This window comes from Oculina patagonica, chromosome 6 (assembly GCF_052425735.1).
Source record: "Oculina patagonica isolate OP01 chromosome 6, crgOcupat, whole genome shotgun sequence".
Lineage (NCBI taxonomy): Eukaryota > Metazoa > Cnidaria > Anthozoa > Scleractinia > Oculinidae > Oculina > Oculina patagonica.
In genome coordinates this window covers 24885794-24905902 of record NC_135763.1, presented here as the reverse complement: position 1 = coordinate 24905902, position 20109 = coordinate 24885794, and the positions used below count along the sequence as shown (strand labels likewise).

General features: G+C 37.4%; 3 protein-coding genes and 1 long non-coding RNA gene across 4 annotated transcripts in view; 2 read left to right on the top strand and 2 right to left on the bottom strand.

Annotated features, from left to right (window-relative positions):
* Positions 1-20109, top strand: part of LOC144656692 (uncharacterized) — a 76197-nt gene that overhangs the window by 22033 nt on the left and 34055 nt on the right. The window lies entirely within an intron of this gene.
* LOC144658649 (uncharacterized) lies at positions 1112-13204 on the bottom strand. The gene is made up of 4 exons (XM_078519110.1): positions 13189-13204; positions 13068-13111; positions 2092-4057; positions 1112-1411 (listed from the first exon to the last, which is right to left on the bottom strand). Exons 3-4 carry the CDS (start codon positions 4042-4044, stop codon positions 1112-1114), a joined length of 2253 nt encoding a protein of 750 aa, XP_078375236.1. The 5' UTR covers positions 4045-4057; positions 13068-13111; positions 13189-13204.
* Positions 5518-9705, bottom strand: LOC144657420 (uncharacterized). Its single transcript, XR_013571523.1, has 3 exons — positions 9373-9705; positions 8360-8390; positions 5518-6317 (listed from the first exon to the last, which is right to left on the bottom strand). It is a non-coding gene; the product is annotated as an uncharacterized LOC144657420 (long non-coding RNA).
* Positions 13867-15377, top strand: LOC144655875 (uncharacterized). Its single transcript, XM_078516048.1, has 2 exons — positions 13867-14000; positions 14490-15377. Exon 2 carries the CDS (start codon positions 14513-14515, stop codon positions 14846-14848), a length of 336 nt encoding a protein of 111 aa, XP_078372174.1. The 5' UTR covers positions 13867-14000; positions 14490-14512; the 3' UTR covers positions 14849-15377.

The following is a 20109-nucleotide window of genomic DNA, read 5'->3' as shown; positions in this document are numbered from 1 at the left end:
CAAACTGAAAACAGTTGTAAAATTAACCTCGTTAATCTGTTTTCCTTTTCACACACACACGCGCATCACTCTTTTGAATGAAAAGTATAATACATTCAAGCGCCAATCTTTTTAAAACTGACTGGTTTAACAAACGGCTGATGGTGAAAGACCATCTGAGTGCCTCTTCTGTCACAATGAGAAACTCGTCTTATGTTGAAGATGAAGTATTCAACATGACACGAGCGTGGGACAAAGAAAAAATCTGAGTCCCCGACGGGAATCGAACCCATGGCCTCCCAGATACCGGTTGGGCGCTCTAACCAACTGAGCTACGAAAGATTCGTTGTGAGCTGGGCCATTTACTAGGTTGATATGTGACACGCGCCCTGCATACTGCATACTACTTCGTTTTAATTGACAACCCATAATTTCTATAAGTGCGAGTATGCAAATTCTCATTACACTATTGGTCACTACAAAAACTTGAAGGACACTTGAATGTGTCTCTTTAAAAGCCGTCAATGGCTGTTTCGCTTTCAAAAATCGGACTTTCTTGATACGTTAACTAAATTTTTCAATTAGTTGGCAGCCATCCATCTGGGAGACTTAAAAATTATGGTTATTCCACATATTTAACATCAAATAAGCCGTTCTTTTCCATCATTGAGAGGGGTCATGAGAGGGAGCCACTCCGACGCATTTTCTAACAACTACCAGCGAGAATCTTACACATTGTCATTTCAAGCCTTATCAGACAGAAGCCAAGCTGGAAATAAACGTTTTGTTTTCCTTTTTTGGCACAACTATAATAACTTTTTACCCGGCAGACAAACTCATTAAGCACACAAATGCCTCTGCACAATTGATAAAACATCCTCTAATGTCCTATTAATAAAACTAAACAAAAACTGTATGCAGGACTGTATGGAGGAAGGAAACTATCGTCTGTTTTGACAATGTTTGGTATTTCGTCTTTTAAAGTGACTAAAAAACTGACCATACAACATATTTTGGCTAAATAAACAATCTTATGGGTATCTACAAAAACGATATTTCAAACTTTTATATTCTCTTGACGTTCAGCTATAAGGATAATTGTTTTCACTCTTCAAATTTGCAACATTACCAGTTACTCCTTGACGGGAACTTTGTCCTTCCACCTAAAGATTATTTCACTGTAGAACAGGACATGCTCACCGCTGACACTTTCAAAGGTCATTTCAGCAACTTCTGAGGCTTTCCAACACCGCAATGTGTACACCTCCCCAGCACACAGAGCAATTTCGCAGATGCGGTACCTTGGATCCGCCATGATGATCTCTACGGCTTTTTCGTACGCCTCTCTACGTGACAAGTTGATCGTTTGGAAACTGAATGTTAACTGTGCGCCATTTTTCGGCCAGTACCCGTAGTCACCTTCATCGGGTTTCTGGAACAAGACAGAGTTATTCTTCATTAAATAATTATTCATTATTTGTAAATTTATTATACCACGTTGCGGTTTTATCATATAAAGTTACATTGTCCATAATTGTGTGATTAACGAGGGGTCCGTCAGTCCAGTTTGGCAAGACAGAAAAACAGAAATACCATCAGTGGATGCGAGGCCATTGTGTCCAAAAATGTTCGAAAAGAAAACTCCAATATTTTTTTGTTTTATTTCTTAACTTGAAAAAGATATGATAGTTTTATTATCTTTGTTCCTCTGTACACGTCTCGTCTATGGAGGTAGATAATCTGATGGGACCTGATTTCGTATAGCTTGACATTATGGACTCAATGACCCTTTACCATGTTACCAAAGGTATCTTTTTAGGTTAAACAGGTAATAGGCATGCAGGATCGTGCAACTTAATGAGTTCTTTACGTGTATTAATAATAGTGTATGCCAATTTTCTATTTATATCCACTGAGTTAGTTTTAAAAAACTGAAACAGTCTGCTACCCTGTTACGTTGGTTCGTGAACACGAGACTCGTCATCTGGATCCTTGCAGCAGCCAGTTTTTAGCAAAATGAATTTAATTCTCAGAATGTTAATAATGCAGAATCTAGAATAATTTCGGTTTTTTTTTTCTTAAAAGGATCTCTAAAATGGAAAAGTCACCAACCTTGTTGATGAATTGATCTCTCAGTCGTTCCAGGTCATCCTTGATAATCTTCGTTATTTTGTATCCTACTCTAAGGCTTCGTAGCCTGTTTTGCTCTTCGTCTTTGCCCCAAGTTTCCTCCAGAACTTTGGCTGCTCCCTCAAAATCCGTGCCAAGATCTCTTATCAGTTCCCAAACTGGTATGTAAGCATTTTGGCTACCACGATCAATTAAAGCCCATGTTGAGTTATTAGCCAGCAACTTGGTGAACGTGGCAGGGTTTGTTGCTGCCGGACCCATGGCTTGAAAAGAGTAGGTATAAGACGTGTCTTCAGCCTCTTCCTCTTGGGCACTCGCTTTGCCACTACTGCTACTGTGCTCAGCACTGATGCTAGCTCCGATTCCAAACGCACCGCCAAGGAACCCAACCGATATTTGACCTTGAAGTTTCTGTGCCGCTTTCTCTGTTAACTTGGTTGTTTCTTTTGTGCTATGGCTCTCGGCATCTACAATACGGAAGAGCACACCACCAAGTGTGTGGAGACCAGCTGGTAAGTGACTTCCGTAGCGTTCCATGAAATGGCGAGCAGCTGCTGTGGGATCTCTATCCTTGACGATGGACCTTGCCATTCTCCTTGCACTTGTGGACAATTTCATTTGCTCTTGCTCTATCTTAAATGTTTTTGTGGCAATCCAAATGTACTGTAACACAGAGGCACTGTTAGTGTTTTCTTTTTTCGAAGTAACTGTATCTTCGTCGTGGCTAGAGGCGTAGCTTCCACTAACTTCTCCAACGAATAGTCCATAAAATCCACCCACACTAAAGCCAACATTAGTGCTTGAGGATTTTACTGTGTGAACGTAGTTTGAAGCAGCTCTGCTTTCGGAGAATTTCAAATACCTAATCTGCTGGGAATTATTTGGGCTGCCGAGTGTTACTTTTGCTGGCATCGCGATGAGGGGTCGCTCAGCTGTGATTGGCGCCACATATTCGGAATGATAGATTCCACAGAGTGCGCGGCCTCCGCTTGCTTTTTCTACCACTTCAAGGTCGCTTTTGTAACACTCACTCACTTCAACGGCGTTGTCAAACTCGTCAATTATTTTATCCAACTGTTCAAACAGTTCTTCTGGCTTTTTACCGATGTCTTGTTCATTCCAATCAGGTGGCAGCTCAAGTATTTTCCCGATTTCAGCCATTTTCTCATTGACGGCCTTCTTTGCTGCTTCTGATTCCTTTTTTGCCATTTCTTTTGCTTCGTTCATTAGAGCTCTAGCTTTCTCCAGCTTTTCTTCGTCAATCGCTTTGTTTTTTTCGCCTTTTTCGCCTACCGGCTCTGAATCATCTGGAGTGTCTGCAGAAAGCTTTCTGTTACGCGACTCGGCAACTTTTACCAAGCGACGAACATCTTCCATTTCTCCATGACTAGCTTCTTTGCAGTGTTCTTCTAGCTCGCCGACGGGAAGACGACCAAGCGACTGCATTGATGGAGCATTCTGGACCAGATTCTTGGCCCAGCCTTTTGTAACATCAATTCCTTTGGAGCTCAGGCCACCAAGCACTTCCAGATTCGGTCCTAGTCTTCTTCTGATGACACCCAGGCCCTCCTTGTCAACAGCTTCTTCGGGAGTCATGAACAAATGTTGGGCAAGTTCCTTCGTGGTTGTCAGATACTTCAGCACGAGTGTAAGTCCTTCTAATCCCAACCCATTCTTCTCCATCATTGTCTTCAATTCTTCTTCCAATCCACGGCTGGAAACTCTTTTAAGCTCAGTTAGCAGATGATCTTTCACATCATCCTTTTGAACAGCTAAAACCTTTTTGTGCAACTCTCGGATGAGTCCCTCGCATCTAGTGGGATCGTTGTCTGGCAATTCATTTATTGCGTTTTCTAATTCCTTTTTTAGCTCTTCTAAACGCTTATCTTCTTCGTCGGACAGAGCAATGTCTTTTGGTCTCTGTCTTCTAGCCATCTCCTCTATTATCCTAAAAAGTCGAATTAACCCAAATTTAAATATTTGTTGCAGAGATTGTGGGCAGTTAGAGGCTTGAGGTGCTTCAACCCACACCTTTTACTTGCCTCTTATTTCGCCTCTCTCTTAACTAACGAGCAAGGGAGTAAGACAATAAAACGTATCCGTGTTCTTTTTCCCTTCCTGAAGCACTTCAGTGGTTTCTGTTTTATTTTGCTCAAATTAAATTAAAGAAGCCTGGCACGTAAACATGAAGAAGGTCTGGATAAGGGGATGTAAAATAGTGTCCCTCGGTCTGTTGTAAGTATATCGAGATTGAGACATGAATTTGTTGGTTACAATTTCTTGGTCTTTAAGCTGCTGTCAGTTAGTTTTTGTTTTGTTTTTTCATTTGCCAGCTGCCCGGTTTGGCCCCATTTAGTCCATTTTCAAATGGCGTTTTCATCAATATTAAAAAAGGAATTCTATATGGTTCTTTGTGTGTATGCGATCCTTCAAAGTTGCTGCATTGTGACAATGTGAGGCTAAAGTAGTTGCATATCGGTAGATAACGAGAAATTGTGAAAAAAAAATTGAGGGATAATATATATGTCTTTAAGAAGGATGTACTGATGGTGCTAATACTCCAGTTCAGAACAGGAAAGACGTTTTGGTCTGTTTAAAACAATTTCATTTAGTGACACTCAAAACATACTTAATGGACTTAAAAGAAATTTCGATTTATCCGATTTACTGTACCGAGATTTCAACAATAATAGTCATTCTAACAATGAAACATTTTTCAAATTTCGCCTTTAAACAAACAACTGCAGTTAAGGAATTAACAGTGCTTAATTGTCTTCGACAACGTGATAACTGTTACTGTACTGCTACTTCATGTACGTGTTATATGAAAATAAACTGGTGGTTTTCATTAGTGTTAAAAACAACTGTTCGTTTGGGTGAGAAACTTAGGAAACTATCGGGTTATAGCACTTGCAAAATTTGTTGCACGGTGTTCATCGTGTGAGTTGAGAATGACTCTATAGAATGACTCTATGAAATTGTGACAAACACAAAAGGTTTACAGGGAGATCCGAAATAATTGCGTTGTTAAAAGTTATATTCTTGTGCAAGTCAACTGAAGCAGTTTACCTCGGTTTTACTGTCATTATCAAGACGACAAAAAGGTTGTGGTGTAACGAAGCTTACCTCAGAATTGATTGAAGTTCGCTGAAGTAAAGGACAGGACCCAAATGTAAGGTAACAAATGCTAAGCCTTATTTTATTTCAGTCATCTCATTTTATAAAAAAAAAAATTGGTACGTAGGCTACTAAATATTTCAATTTAAACAAACTCTGATTCCTTACACTGTTAATTCAAAAGATCTGTTTTGGCCCCAAAAATGGGGCCGAAACGGTGAGTAAAATACGGTACCTTTTTTAGGGCTCTTTAAGCCCTTTTGTAACAGAGCTTTTTTGGCCCCATTACAAAGGGCTGAAGTGGCCCTTTTTGGGGAGTTCAAATGACCCAAAAGAAGAGCCATTTTGGAAAACTGTGGTGCTATTTTGGATTTTAAAAGATCTGAATTGGCCCTAACTAAGGGGCCGAAACGATACTGCTTTTCTTAAATAGCCCTCATAGGAGCCGTTTCTAACCCTCCTAAGGCAGTAAAAATGACACTCATTTTGTAGTAGTTTTGGTTCATGCTTAGCTTAAACACATCTACCCGTCAGAACTAAATCAGCACCAGCACTTGCTATCAGAGTCGATGGTTATCTGCTTGCTATATGGCTGTCATAATGACCACTACAGTCCTCATAATAACCCTTACAGTAGCCAATTCCAACTGATAGCTAGGGACAAAAATAGCACACTTTTTGTGAACAAATGAGTCCTATTTTTTTTTATTTTTCTGTCTAATAAATTGCAGTGACCACTCATGTACACTCATGCACAGCCCTTAACATGTGAATGTTATTGTAACATGATTTTTTAGGAGTCATTGTGGTATTTTACTTGCACACAATCATCGCAGCTTTGTGCTTTTTATTATATGATATTACAGTTGGCGAAAGGCATTACTTACTGCCAGCATGCTATATGTTTCTTTGTAAAAATGCAATATTGTTTTTATATGCTTAAGCTCTAATCACACAATGCTCTGGTATAGAATACTGTACAACACCACTCCTTTGCACACAGCAAAGAATTTGTCGAAGTCAAAACTTCCAATGGCAACAATTTGTGGTTGAACAAAAATGGCAAGGTCATCATCAACTGAAGCAGCTCTCTGCAGAAAAAAAAAACAAGAGGTAAGTCCCCTTACTACATACAGCTGACCAAATTAAACTAAATGTAAACTGCTAAAGTACATGTAGTAACAAGTTAAACTTACTAAACAAGATAAAGTCAAACTGTACATGTAAAAGTCCTTTGTTATGATATTCAAGTATTTTTAAACTATATAATGTAGTAAATTTATATATAAAGTACTGCCCCAACCAGCAAATAAAAATAACTGCAAGCAAAACAGAGTGGACACTTCGTGTACACATACCAAAAAATAAAAACCTGTACACTGTACATGTACATCTACAAAATGAGCTTATTTTGAAATTATTGGCTGCGGCCGCACTTAGAGAGTTGACGGGGTAATTTTTTAGAAACCCGGTTAAAAATTTCCACAAAACTTAACTCGGTTAAAGTATGGTTACGATAACTAACTCGGTTAAACTTTTTTAGAGGCCGCATTAAGATCAGACAAGACTGAAGTGTTGTCATGATTTAGCTACTTGTAGATAAATGAAATGGCTGGCTATCTTAATCATGTTAGTTATCATATGCCCAATTATTTTTCTGCTTTTGAGATTTATTTCAATTTCTTCCTCTACAATAATTTCTCCAGGGTGTTCAGAAGTAAATGTTGAACAGGTTGAACTTTCGCCACCCTCTGATGAGTGAGGGGAATGTGGTGTTTCAAGGCATGAATGAACCATGCAAACTTGCCTGTTATAGCGAAGCTGCAGGCCAAGCTTGCTGAGGATGCCACGATAGCCCTGACTGAGCCAAATCATTGTTGCCCCGGTTCTCGAGTTCTCTAGTAGTGAGGGAAATTATAGAATTAAGCCATGAATTGTGTCCAGATGCCATGTTTGCGTGTGACAGAAAACGAAATCTCATCTCACACAGTGGTGATTGGTTGACGATTAAAACAATAGTTGAATCTGATAAGAAACCGCTAACCTGGTTAGCTAAACTACCCAGAAAGGTAGTTTAGAATTAACCTAACCGGGTTATAAAAATCCATTGTTCTTTAATTAATTTCCATGGGAACCACTAACTTGGTTAAGGGTCGGTTAACTCTTCAAATATGCGGCCGCATCAGACAGTTTTGATAACCCAGTTAACTTTAATTGATTAATTGGAAGTAACCCGGTTAACTCGCCAAGTGCGCCCGCGGCCATTGTAAGCTAAACAGTGGCAAACAAAAAAAGGCTTAAAATAATTGTTGACAAAAAGCTGTTATTGAGAATCTACAGTGCTCAGTAATTGTGAATCCCAATTACCTAATGATTATCAGTGTTCTCCCTAGGTATTTAAGCCCAGGCGGGCCGCCTAGCTTGATTAACAGGAAAATAGTTGCCGCCTGGCTTAAAATTGTTTTTGTTTTTTAACACAACGTTACCTTACTATTTGAGATCTGGAACTGGGAATTCCTATCCATAAGCAAAGACGACGTTCACTTTTTTTACTGTGTTTTCTCGCCTTTAATATCATTATAAAAGTGATTTATCCTTGAATTAATATGTTCAAGCCTGTGAGTGTGATGCATTCGTTTCCTTGAACAGCAGCTACCTTTATCAAATTGCCACAGGAACACAACAGCACTTCAAGTTGCCGTACATGGAATACTAAACGAAATTCTCGCGTTTTTGGAAAGAACGGTAAAATCAGCCGACTCGGGTTGCTCAAAGCGGAATCAAAAAGCTTTCCATTAAAGCAAAATAAGATAATTTTTTACTCTGGAAAAGAGACAGAAAGTGACAGTAACGTGGGGGAACAAGTTGCGCAAATTCGCGCTAATCAGGTTTCGGACATTTGAAAACCACAGTCCAAATACCGCCTGGCGTTCCCAAAATCCTAGGGAGAACACTGATTATTAATTATGAGCAATTTAACTTTTAACTATATTAAACTATGTGACAATTAATATTTTGTGCAGAATTAAACTCAAAAAAGATATACATGTATATAATAAAAGGAACCAGGCAGAAATTGTTACAGGTAGTTTTAAAATACAATGTAAATGATAAAATCTGGGATTTTACTTACCTTTGGACATCCCAACAATATAATTTCCGATCTGAAAATAACATAATAGTATGAGCAATTATATCGTTTCACACTCAATTTCCAAGACATTTCAATATACAAAATAATGGAGAAATTCAATTAAGACAGTAATAATTATGGCAAATCAAGGTTTCTTGTCTAAAGCGGTTTAATTTTGTTTGTATACATGTAAACCTTATTTAACACAATTTTTTAAATGGCTTTTGATGCTCAAGATGTCACAAATGTAAAATTTAATAATGCTTTTTAGTTTAATATGTTCAGTAAGATCAAACTACACTGCACATACATGTACATGTATATTTATGGACCTTGGTGAAATAGGTATACATGTGTTATAGGCCTTTACACGCAGCTACTGTGCAGTGTAGTGCAGTTCAGTGTGATTTATCAATGCTTTACAGAAGGACACCTTAGCATAAAGCTAAACACCAACCTGGCATAAACCTTAATCACACCAAACATGTAAAGCAGCACTGCACCAAAAGTAAAGGGCTCAGGATATAAATTATTGTCATAATAATAGTCAAGGTACATGGCACTAAACAGTGTGATTTAAAAATACCTAAAAGGATAGGATACCTTAGCATAAAGCTAAACACCACCCTGGCATAAACCTAAATCACACCATAAAGCAGCATTGCACCAAACAAAAAGGTCTGCTAAATAATAATACATGTAGTATCAGCCAATGCAATGTTTTATATTAGCAAACAAAAACAGACATATTCAATGTAGATCATACGATATCTGCTATATATTCAATAAGTATTTAGGGTTTATTATTTACATTTTGTACACAGGGCACATAATCAGTAAAACTGTTCTTCCTAGTGACCCTGGTACATTTAATATCAGTTAGTAAAACATGTAAATTTCATGTCAGCCTAGAAAAAATGAACCATTTTTTCACGACTAACATGTACATTTACGAAGATGTGTCTTCATATTTAATATATCATTTAGCATCTCAAAACTTGAGGGATTCTTACCTTCACAGTTGACAATCTAGCTAGGATTAGGAATCACTTGGTTCAGGCTCGATTCAGGCAGCACATGGACACAATCGAGCTTACCTTGGTCATCAAGAGCGGTCGAAACAGGCGTACAAATCTGAGATCCGATGCAAGAAGGCTCCATACAGCTGCTTAGCTCTTAGAACTGTGCTTTACGAGAGTAAAACGTTCTTTTCCGTGCATAAAAATTAACTCCAGTGATGATGAGCGACCTTCGAAACCGTTGCTTTTCAGAATCAAGCGCCAAAAGTACCGAAGGGGAGGCCGGGAAGAACGTATATTGCGCATGTTCCGTCCAGAGCCTCTCGGCCAGCGCAAAAAGGCACGCAACGCGCGTAACGAAACAAATAATCGTAACAACGGAATCTATCAAACAACAGAAAATCATGAGAAAACAAAACATTTCTTGACACAATCATATTTTAATAAAGGGGGGATCGATTCAAAAATCATGAGTCCATCCCTGATATCTGTATACTACGATTTCCAGTTGAGTGCGACGCGAACAAAGTTTGGTGACGAAGTTTCAACATAACAACGGCATTGTTGTCAAGGGCAAACTTCTCTGTTGCCATTGGTAACAAATTTGTTTTTGTAACTGTCTTGCTCGACAATGTCGATGCTTAAATAAACACAAACACTACAAATATCGTCAGCAACACTTTATTACGCTTTCAAATAAAAAAAATATACACAGAGACAAAGATAAAAGAAACAAATAACGAAATATATTATGCCTTAGCTGTTTTATATCGACGGTAACAGATCTGTGTTGAGAGTTGACGTTATGTTCAACGTGCGTCACTTTACCTTCATCGTTACGGTTAGAGTTACTGCATGTTCAACTGAAATTAAATCGTTTTCCAACTCCAGGGATTTTCTAGCAGCTTTAAGAATTCCTTCAGCTTTAAATAATATATCTTTCTCAAGTGCAAAATGAATAATTCGCGCACTGAAATGAGGAACATTTGGCGCTTCGAAAAGCTGACAAAAGCTAACACCATTTCGGATCGAAATTTCAAAAAAATTAGCCAATCACAAAATTGCTCAATTAAAACTGACGCCATCTTGGATCGAAATTAGCCAATCAAAAAATTGCTCTGTTTCCCGAGAGGTCCTCCTTGTATAAAAGAACAATGGCGGTCAGTACCTGTTTACGACAGTTACCAATGGAAACAGAGAAGTTTGCCCTTGACAACAATGCCGTTGTTATGTTGAAACCTCGTCACCAAACTTTGTTCGCGTCGCACTCAACTGGAAATCGTAGTACATTATAAGTCGACTGGAACTGGGCTTGTTTCTCAAATTTTAAATCACGCATAATTGTGTCGGGATATCACAACAACATGATACAGACAAAATGCCTTTTTTTCGTAATTTTCACTGTTATACAATGTATAGTTAAAAGAATGTGATGTCCACAGCTATACCTAGCATGTGAAAATTCGACTTTCTCTGTCCATAATTAAAATGCACAAAACGACCCAAAAGATAAGGTCTAAATCAGTACTGGGCCAGTGCCAAATTGACCCTTTAACTGGGGCAGCTCAGATTTATAAGAGAAGTGACTCTTATAGTTAGGGCCAAAACAGCTATGATGGCTAGGGCTATAATGGACTTGAGAGCTGAATTGGTTTTCAGTGAAGGCTAAATTGGTTTTATATGGGGACGAATTGGTTTTTGTAGGGGCCATTTTGCGCCAAATTTTCAAAATAGCCCTCAAAGGGGCCAAATTAGCCCTTGGCCTATTGGGGCTAAATCGGCACTTTAGGGCTAAAACAGATCTTTTGAATTAACAGTGTAGATATCTTTAGCTGCCATAGTATTCCGGAAGTATAAGAGACTGTCTTGATAATTGTTTAACTTTATAAAATAAAACTTTTCATCGAAATGCTTTTGTTTTAATGGTATTATCATGAGATTGTGTTAAGAAAGTCAAAAGTTTGACTTGTACACACGTCAATAGACTTAGTGTTGTACAATACGTGTTTTCAACTTGGAAGGGAAGTGGATGTCCCAAAACCACCCATCACACTGCATATCACAGTGTATTTGAAACTTTAAACTAACTAAAAAATTATTATGAATACTTTGCAAAACCATCAATTACAAATGGCGAACTCTAATAAAAACTTAACCTAAATATAACCGTTTTTTCTCTGCCCACGCTTTCCCTCCTCTGCCTCCGAGTTTTTTTTGAAACCTTGTGTGCGATATATTAATATTTGCTCCATCAAATTATTAATGTTCAAGCAGTTTCATGTGGAGAGACCTGGCACGGGAAATCTGCATGATGTACATTAAAAGAGGACTGTGCTACAATCATTTCATAAATATGTTTATTTGCACTGCTCAGTCAAAGTCAAGACACAACAAACATTTCACAATACTATTTTAACCCTTTAACACCCAAAATTTCCCCCCAAAACACTTTTTTTAGCCGCTAAACTGAAATGTTGGTGCTGTGGTCTTAAATTTACCTCAACTTTGCTAAAGAAGCACTTTTTTACACTTCAGCAACATTTTGATAAAGATTTTGTGTAAAAACGTACAATATTTTACTTTGCTGAACCGTTCTAAATTTATTTTTGCCCCTTTTGCTCCTTTTTTTTCTCTGCTTTCTTATTCTCCTTACTTTCTACTTTTCATATCCTTTCTTTCGGCCAAAAACGTTTTGACGTTATCATTGGAAAACACTGAAAAGGGGACCTTGACAAATTACAGGTGTACTGGCCTGTTTAAGCAACGATTTTGCACCAAAAATGGATTGTGCTTTTCTTTGATTAGCTCTGTTAGAATGCAACCGATATTTAAAATGAACAGTCCTGTAGAAAGGTCAATCCAAGCTCTGTCAGATTCTTATCACGAATTTCCACTGACGTGCTTATTGATGACGTCACAAGTGAATCAATGACTACACCTCCAAATAGCGCCTAAAGCGCGTTTAGGAGTGAAAGGGTTAAAGGCTGTGTTATTTTTTTGTCAGCTCTTTTTGGTTGATTGGGATCAACTGGACTCGCTTGGGACGTGTGAACATACAGTTTACAAAAGTAGCAGCAAAAACCAAGTGAGTGGTCGAAACTGTCCCAGTAGAACAAGACCAAAACAGGACTTAGTCATTTTGAAAAAAAATCGTGCAAGGTTTTGAAGGTTGAAAACAAATTGTGCACTACTCTGGTTGTAAAAAAATAACATATTTTTCCAGAAAGTCCTACCCCCCCTCACCCCCTTTACATTTCTAATGGTCTATCCCTAAAGCTTGCAAAGAAATGCCATGATTAAACGACAATTTTTGCAATAGTTTTTAAACCGAAATATCTTCGTATTCAAAATTGCAATTTATCTTAAATTTTGTAATTGTTTATTTATAAAAAATAGCACATTTCCTATTAATTAAACTGAAATGCTGAAAACTTTGTTGCGTTTGACTTTTAATTTAAAAATTGCAAAGTAGCTGAAACTACTTAAATCATGTTACCCTCGCGATGACGAACAAAACTAGCTATTGAAAGCAAACTGAACAGTTAAGGGTTTCGAAAAACCTAAAAAAAAAATTAAGAAAGGCTCCTAATAACGTAATGATATGCTACCTTAAAAGAAATCACTGTGACAAATAATAATTCCTTAAAAGGTATGCTCTTCGAATAGTTTTAAGTAAATAAATCAAATACCTGTTTTCAACTCTCTAATCCAATGCTGACTTTGTCGTTGCCTCCTATAAAAAAAAATAAACAAATTTAGATATTTCTTCCACTGAAAGCAAATGTCAAGTTCCAAAACAAGCGTGCTTACCTTTCAGTGTTGCCACTGGATTCCGAGTGATTCAGTTAATCAATCCCGCGTGTTTAAATGATCATAACAAGGAATCAAACGTCATTCGGTGACATGTCTAAGATACATTCTGCTCTTTGGGTGTGAAGCAAATTTAAAGAATGCTTTCAATAAAGTGTTGATGGCTTTTAGGGCATCAAGTGCTTTCTAAATACAAGATTTATTGTGTGGTTTTAAATGACGTACGGGAAATAGACAGGAATTATTACTTACCAATTGAATTAAACAATCTTATCACGAAGTGGTCGACCAACCTTGGAATCTTCATCCGCTCCCACATACAAAAGCTTTGTTACGCTTACTAATCACTTGTTATTTTGTTATTGTTATTGTTGTTTTGTTATTTTGCGATCTGGGCATAAAACAAGTACTGTAAAGTAATATTGTTGCTGCGACTTCGAATTTTAAGTGATGCATTTGGCTCAATCCTGGACTGGTAAACGTTTTTTTAAAAGAGCTGCTTACCAAAACATATTTGTAAAAATTTACATTCTTTTGAAAATACAATGCACTTTATATTTGAAGGGTGTATTCATCCTGGAATTTGCATCCTCTGGCAAAGACGGAAAAAATCTATTTAGTTATTGAACAGGTCAAGGTAAAAGGAATAATGGGTCACGTAACAGGTGCCGAAATAGAGACAAAACTTTTCCTGACAAATATTAATGGGTTTCAGCCGAACAGTTCTCAATCATTCCTGTCCTCAGTTTAGCCCTAATTTAACTTGTGCTTCACGGCTCAACACATCATTTGTCCTTTGAATACCACAAAAGGTAAGTGGCGTGTTTAATAGTTATAGCTTCATATAAAAACCCGAAACAAACTTTTCACTAAAAGAATCGAACGTCCTGTAAAGTTTTTTAATGTGTTTTGTTATTGGAGCCACCCCTGGTTGTCTTTTTAGTGTAGTCTGTTGTGAAAAAGCGGAAAACTGTTGCATCGAAGGAGTGTCGAACATCGAGTACCTGGCAACGGCACCTCCTCCCCTATGCTGTGCTACGCATTAGTGCTGCTTCGTAGACCTTTATTTGTTAGCCTGCAGCTATTTTTCATTTTATACTTTGTCAAGCAATGAGAGTCACATGTTTATTTGTTATTTCTTAATTTATCAGTTGAATTTTCGAACAAAACTAATGCGGCGCTAACGGTCAAACACCGCTGCTTTTATAGATCTTTATTTGTTAGCCTGCAGCTATGTTTCATTTTATACTTTGTCAAGCAATGAGAGTCACATTTTTGATTGATATTTCTTAATTTATCAGTTGTATTTTTAAAGAGAACGAGCATGGGTAACAGTCTTGTGTGGGTGCCAGGTTATGCACCGGATCACTGTGGCGCGCCAAAGGTAAACAAAGACTACAAAGACGATCCAAAAGGGATACAGGCTGCCTACAGAAAAGCCAAAGAGTACGTCGATGAAAACCCTGGATGTGCCTTTTGTACTATTGGGCCGGAAAGCTGGTTAAAATGCTGGCAAGTAGATCAAGGACTAAAAGCAAAATTTAAGAGAGTTGACCAAAACGTACTTCTGCACTTCAATGAAGGCAAGCTCGACGTAGAAAAAGATAAACGAGCGGAGCTCCTTTACGAAGACTACAAATGGGGATACCTGTATTTCTAAAGCTGTGTGACAGTGTGTGATTCTGTATCGATAAAAAATGTTGGCTGGAACACTGTTAGATTTAACTGCGGAGTAACTCTAAAGTTATGTTACCTTTTTAGCCTTGTATCAGTTTTCGTTTGAGTTTTACTCAAACGACATCTTCCTTTATGCCTTCCTTAGTTCCTCTTAAGCATTACTTATACCGTTTAACTACTAGGTTAAATTGATAGCGACTTTCCACCCTTTAAACGTAAGTATTACCTGGGAAAACTGAACTTCATTTAAAGAAATCAACCATGATCGCTTTTACTGTTTACAATGGCATTTTAATATACGCACGTTTGTATCTTGGTAAAATGTTTCTGTTACAGGAAATATTCTAGTTTAAGTTTTTAATAAGAAGATAGAGGAATTATTCAAGTTTACCCAGGTAACCAGTAAAACGACTACCTTGCCATACATAAAGTATCAACAAGAATGACTGTTTGCTAAAAAGTGTTTGTAAACGATTTAAGTTTTGAGCTTGCGTACGAGTGTTCATTGCTGTTACGAGTTAAAATCAATTACGCAGAATAAAAATCTTGCTTTTTTACTTTAAATTGCACTCTTTGTTTACGTCGAAATGGGCCACATTTTACCCAGCTCTTAATAGAAAATACCATTTGCATTGAGCTCGAGGCCTTTGGCAAACCCATCATTCAACTAAACTTGAAAATCTGAACCGAACATGCAACTGTCGCCCCTCTCACTCTTTTTAAATAAACCAGAATCCTGGCTTTTTAAATTTTTCTTTCCATATCAAAAAGTTAGTTCTAAATAGGCGGAGTTCATTTTCTTTACATTACTAAAGGCGGACATGCAGGCATACAGTGTCGATATGTATTTACAGTAGCGCTAAGCGGTAGTTTTTAATACCATGAACGCTCTTTTAGACGGACAGTTAGCAGAAGCCTTTCTGAGAAACTTCTCTTGAACTCCCCTCATAAGATCAGTGGTAGAATTAGTGATTTATGGATTTCTAAGGGTAAAATTATCACGGTGTATGTTGAAAACTTTCTATTAATTTTTCAAAACTTTCTTAAATCACCTATTGTATAAACTAAAATGTTTCCGTCCTACTTCTTTCTTCAAATAAATTGAGTATCTGTCCTTTTCTTCACCTCTCGCATGATTGATGACTCACATCTACATGTAAGTGAACCAAAACGAAGATGTTCTCCAAATGGTTAGTGGTTTGTTAAAGATTTTATAGTATGAAGCAACAGCACCAACCTACAACTGGCCCTATGTTCTCCTGACAAAAATGGGAGATTTTTAAAACCCCTTTTAATATCGTGGGATCTACTTCTGCTCGCAAAAGGCAGACTGGAGCTATTACGACAACTTTTCTTCAGTGTTTTTTTTTTGTTCTTCCACCAAAAATATATAACAAATGTGGGGCAAGTCGACAAGAGGAATTTGATAAAGTCTGGGTTTTGTGATCTGGTCGAACATTGAAAAGTAGCTCATTTATCGTGGAATTTGAATCCACGCGCAAGGGATAAAAGGTATGTTACGCTGTTGATCAGACAAATCGTCTTGTTTTTATTCCGGTGACCGTTTAAGCGTGGAGCATCCTGTGTATTCATACGTCTTAGATGTTAAGAAAGGTAACTATTAACATCCGTTCGTGTCTTAATAACAGGAACATGTTCAATCAGCCCGCCTGTTGTGGAATCTCCATCCGCTCAACAGAGGCTAAAGTCCGTTACGCAGTTCAGTGGCCACTAATCGCCTTGTTTTTATTCCGGTGTCTGTTTAAGTGTGGAGCATCCTGTGTATTCATCTTAGATGTTAAGAAAGGTAATTTTTGACATCCGCTCGAGTCTTAATAACAGGACTGAACATGTTCAATCAGCCCGCTGATCTGCTATAGAATCTCCATCCGCCCAACAGAGGCTAAAGTCCGTTGGCCACGCAGTTCTGTGTTTAAAAAAAAAAAATTTTTTTTTTTTTTTTTTTATTTATATTTTTTTTTTATAAAAAAAATAAAAAAAATTTAAAAAAAAAAAAAAAAAAAAAAATTGTTTAAAAAAAAAAACATTAAAGAAAACCCAAAAAAAAAAAAATTTAATAACCCAAAAAAAATTTTAAAAAGCTCACTAATGGCCTTGTTTTTCTCTCATCCAACGGTGTCTGTTTTTTTTTTTTCTTTGGTTCTTTTTTTTTTTTTTTTTTTTTTTTTAATTTTTTTTTTTTTTTTTTTTTAATTTTTTTTCCCTTTAAAAAGGGGCGGGGAAAAGTTTTTTTAATTATTTTATTCCCCGAACCCAAAAAAAAAGCTTTTGTGATTTGTGGTAAAAAAAATCTGAAGGTGACCGTTGACTAAAGCGAGCGAGTTAAACGATTTGATCTTTAACCACAAGAATAAAGCACACTATATTGGCCTAAAGCGAGCGAGTTTAACGATTTAATCTTTAACCACACGAAAAAAGTATATTATATTGGCCTTTCTGTTCCTGAGTTTTTTGACGTAAATCAGAATATTTATCACCCATTTGTACGTGGAACCTACATCCGCTGCCTTCAAACAATCATTTTATTAACCTCAGGGGTGCAAATTGTAAAGAATTTCTAACAAAAAAACGTTTTTTTTACTGGTATTTCTTGGGCTCTTGCTTTAGATTTCCTGATCTTTTTTACTGCATCTGCTGTGAACAGCCCGGCATATTCGAGAAAGCAACCTTTTAGAGCCGGAATTTGCATTCGCACTCGCCGCACAAAAGTTTTCTTACACTTGTTGATTACCTATTATTTTGCTACTGGCTTTGTTTTGATCATTTCACGACCTAAAAAGTAACATGAACTGCAGAGACTGCATGGGTAAAATTATTGTTATTTAGTTACACCAAAGACGTCGCATCCTCTACTCTACGAAAAACAGTGGTTATTGTTTGATCAATTTGGAATTTTAGCCATTAGAAAAGAACAAAGTCTTTACATTCTTCCAACTTCTAATTATCTCGTTATCTGGTTATAATTCTGATCAATAACCTAGAAAATTGCTTTTATAAAAAAAATATATCGACTATATTTTTATGCATTATTAATTGCCCTGTGTACACTTATCGTGTTCTAACTTACGGAGCAAACAAAATGAATAAAAACGTCTCTAGCAAAATATGGAAAACTAAAAGCCCATTTACGTTGGCTCACAAAAGGCACTGAAACGTTTATTCCGTCTTGCAGTTTCAGAGACTATTTATCACAGTGCACCAGCACTGACATAGCTCTTACAGCAACTTTTGTCATTTTTTTTAGTTCTCCCACCAGAACTACTGAAAATGTATGAAAAGCAGGCAGGAGAAATTTGACGCTAACTAAATAGTCGGTTTCGTGATCTGGTCGAACATTGAGAAGTGGCTCATTATGATCGTCGAATTTGCGTCCACGCGCAAGAAACAAAAGGTTTGTTACGCCGTTGATCAGACTAATGGTTTTGTTTTTATTCCGCTGTCTGTTTAAGCGTGGAGCATCCTGTGTATTCATCTTAGATGTTAAGAAAGGTAACTATTGACATCCGCTCGAGTCTTAATGACAGGACTGAACATGTTCAATCAGCCCGCCTGTTATGGAATCTCCATCCGCTCAACAGAGGCTAAAGTCCGTTACGCAGTTCAGTGGCCACTAATCGCCTTGTTTTTATTCAGGTGTCTGTTTAAGCGTGGAGCATCCTGTGTATTCATCTAAGATGTTAAGAAAGGTAACTACTGACATCCGCTCGTGTCTTAATAACAGGAACATGTTGAATCAGCCCATCTGCTATAGAATTTTCATCCGTTCAACATAGGCTAAAGTCCATGTTGGCCACGAATTGTCTTGTTATTAGAGCAGCCAACAAGCGTATTTAACTAACACGACGTACATTAGAAAACCTAATGTAACAAGTGAAACATATTCCGTATTTAGACCCTCATTAAATCTGTTAACTAGTGTTGCAATATACAATTGATACTAAGGGCCGAATCGCACTAGCGGACAAGTTTTAAATGTCATAACATTTTTTACAAAAACAAAATTGTCGCGACAAGTCAGAGACATTTTGAAGAAAACAAAAGGTGTAATTATTAGTACAATAGCTCTGCACGTGTTTCTGCCATCCCTGAACATTTCTCAGCACGGCCGTCTTGGGCAAACATCAAATATGCAGTACAACGCGGTAAAATTGGCATTTAAAGTACGCGTTCTCACGCAATAGAATAATGAGTCGTCTCAAGATAACTTTTTCTTTTCTCATTCTTACATTTGGCCAAAACACTTCACTTATAAATATGCTTTGCCTCTCGCAAAATGATTTTGCGGCTGGATTACGATAGTGAGAGCCACATCACGGTGCATACTATCCCAACAACTTTTGAGTGCGTGTTGTTTTTCGGTGCAATTTGGGCCAAACACAATAGCCAATCAACAACGTATTGTAATCTGGCCTTACGAGGGGCATGGGAATGCGACTTGTCATGAATTGTCCTGCCTTGAGGCAGGACTTCGGCCCCTTTGATGATTTGCCCGTTTAGACAAAATTTGCTCTTGTCCAACAAGTCGTTCGCACTTGTTTTTGCAATTGTTTGACAACATCTATCGCACGTGCAACGCGGACCAATCATAAGACAACTGCTTCTTTGTTTTCCTGAAATGTTGGACAAGTTCTAGGTCTCAAAAAACGCACTCGCACTTGTTTTCTGTAACAAGTGACACGTTAATGATGAAATCTACCAATTGTTACAAAATTTGTCCGCTAGTGCGATTCGGCCCTAAGCTATAGATTTTAAAAGAAGGCATTCTAATCTGTTTCAAAGTGAGGACCAAGAGTGTTGCTTGAGGCATTTCAGCTGCAACCATGCGTTTCACCAAATTGAAGGTTTTCGACGGGTTAAAATATCTGCGGGATCGGGACGGTTTTACGATATTGAGTTATACTTGTATCTGCAAGATCATCCGTTTTTTTGGATCGAGAAAAGAAGCAAATAAAAGTATTCCAAACACGAGGGAAATGTGGTTATTTCCTGAGGAAAGAGTTCAAACAAGGAAAAAAACCAACCCAATACAAAAGTATTGTAAAGAGTGTCCTTCAACTGAGAGCTAATGTTTAAATCACGCCCGTTATTGACATTAAGAGGCACTGTATTCCACAAACATTATTTCAAAAGTTCGCCATTATGTGAAGATCAGTGAAACGTGAGATAAAATTTTAAACAAGGAATAAAAACACCTCAAGACCAAGATGACATAGAGGGCTATTC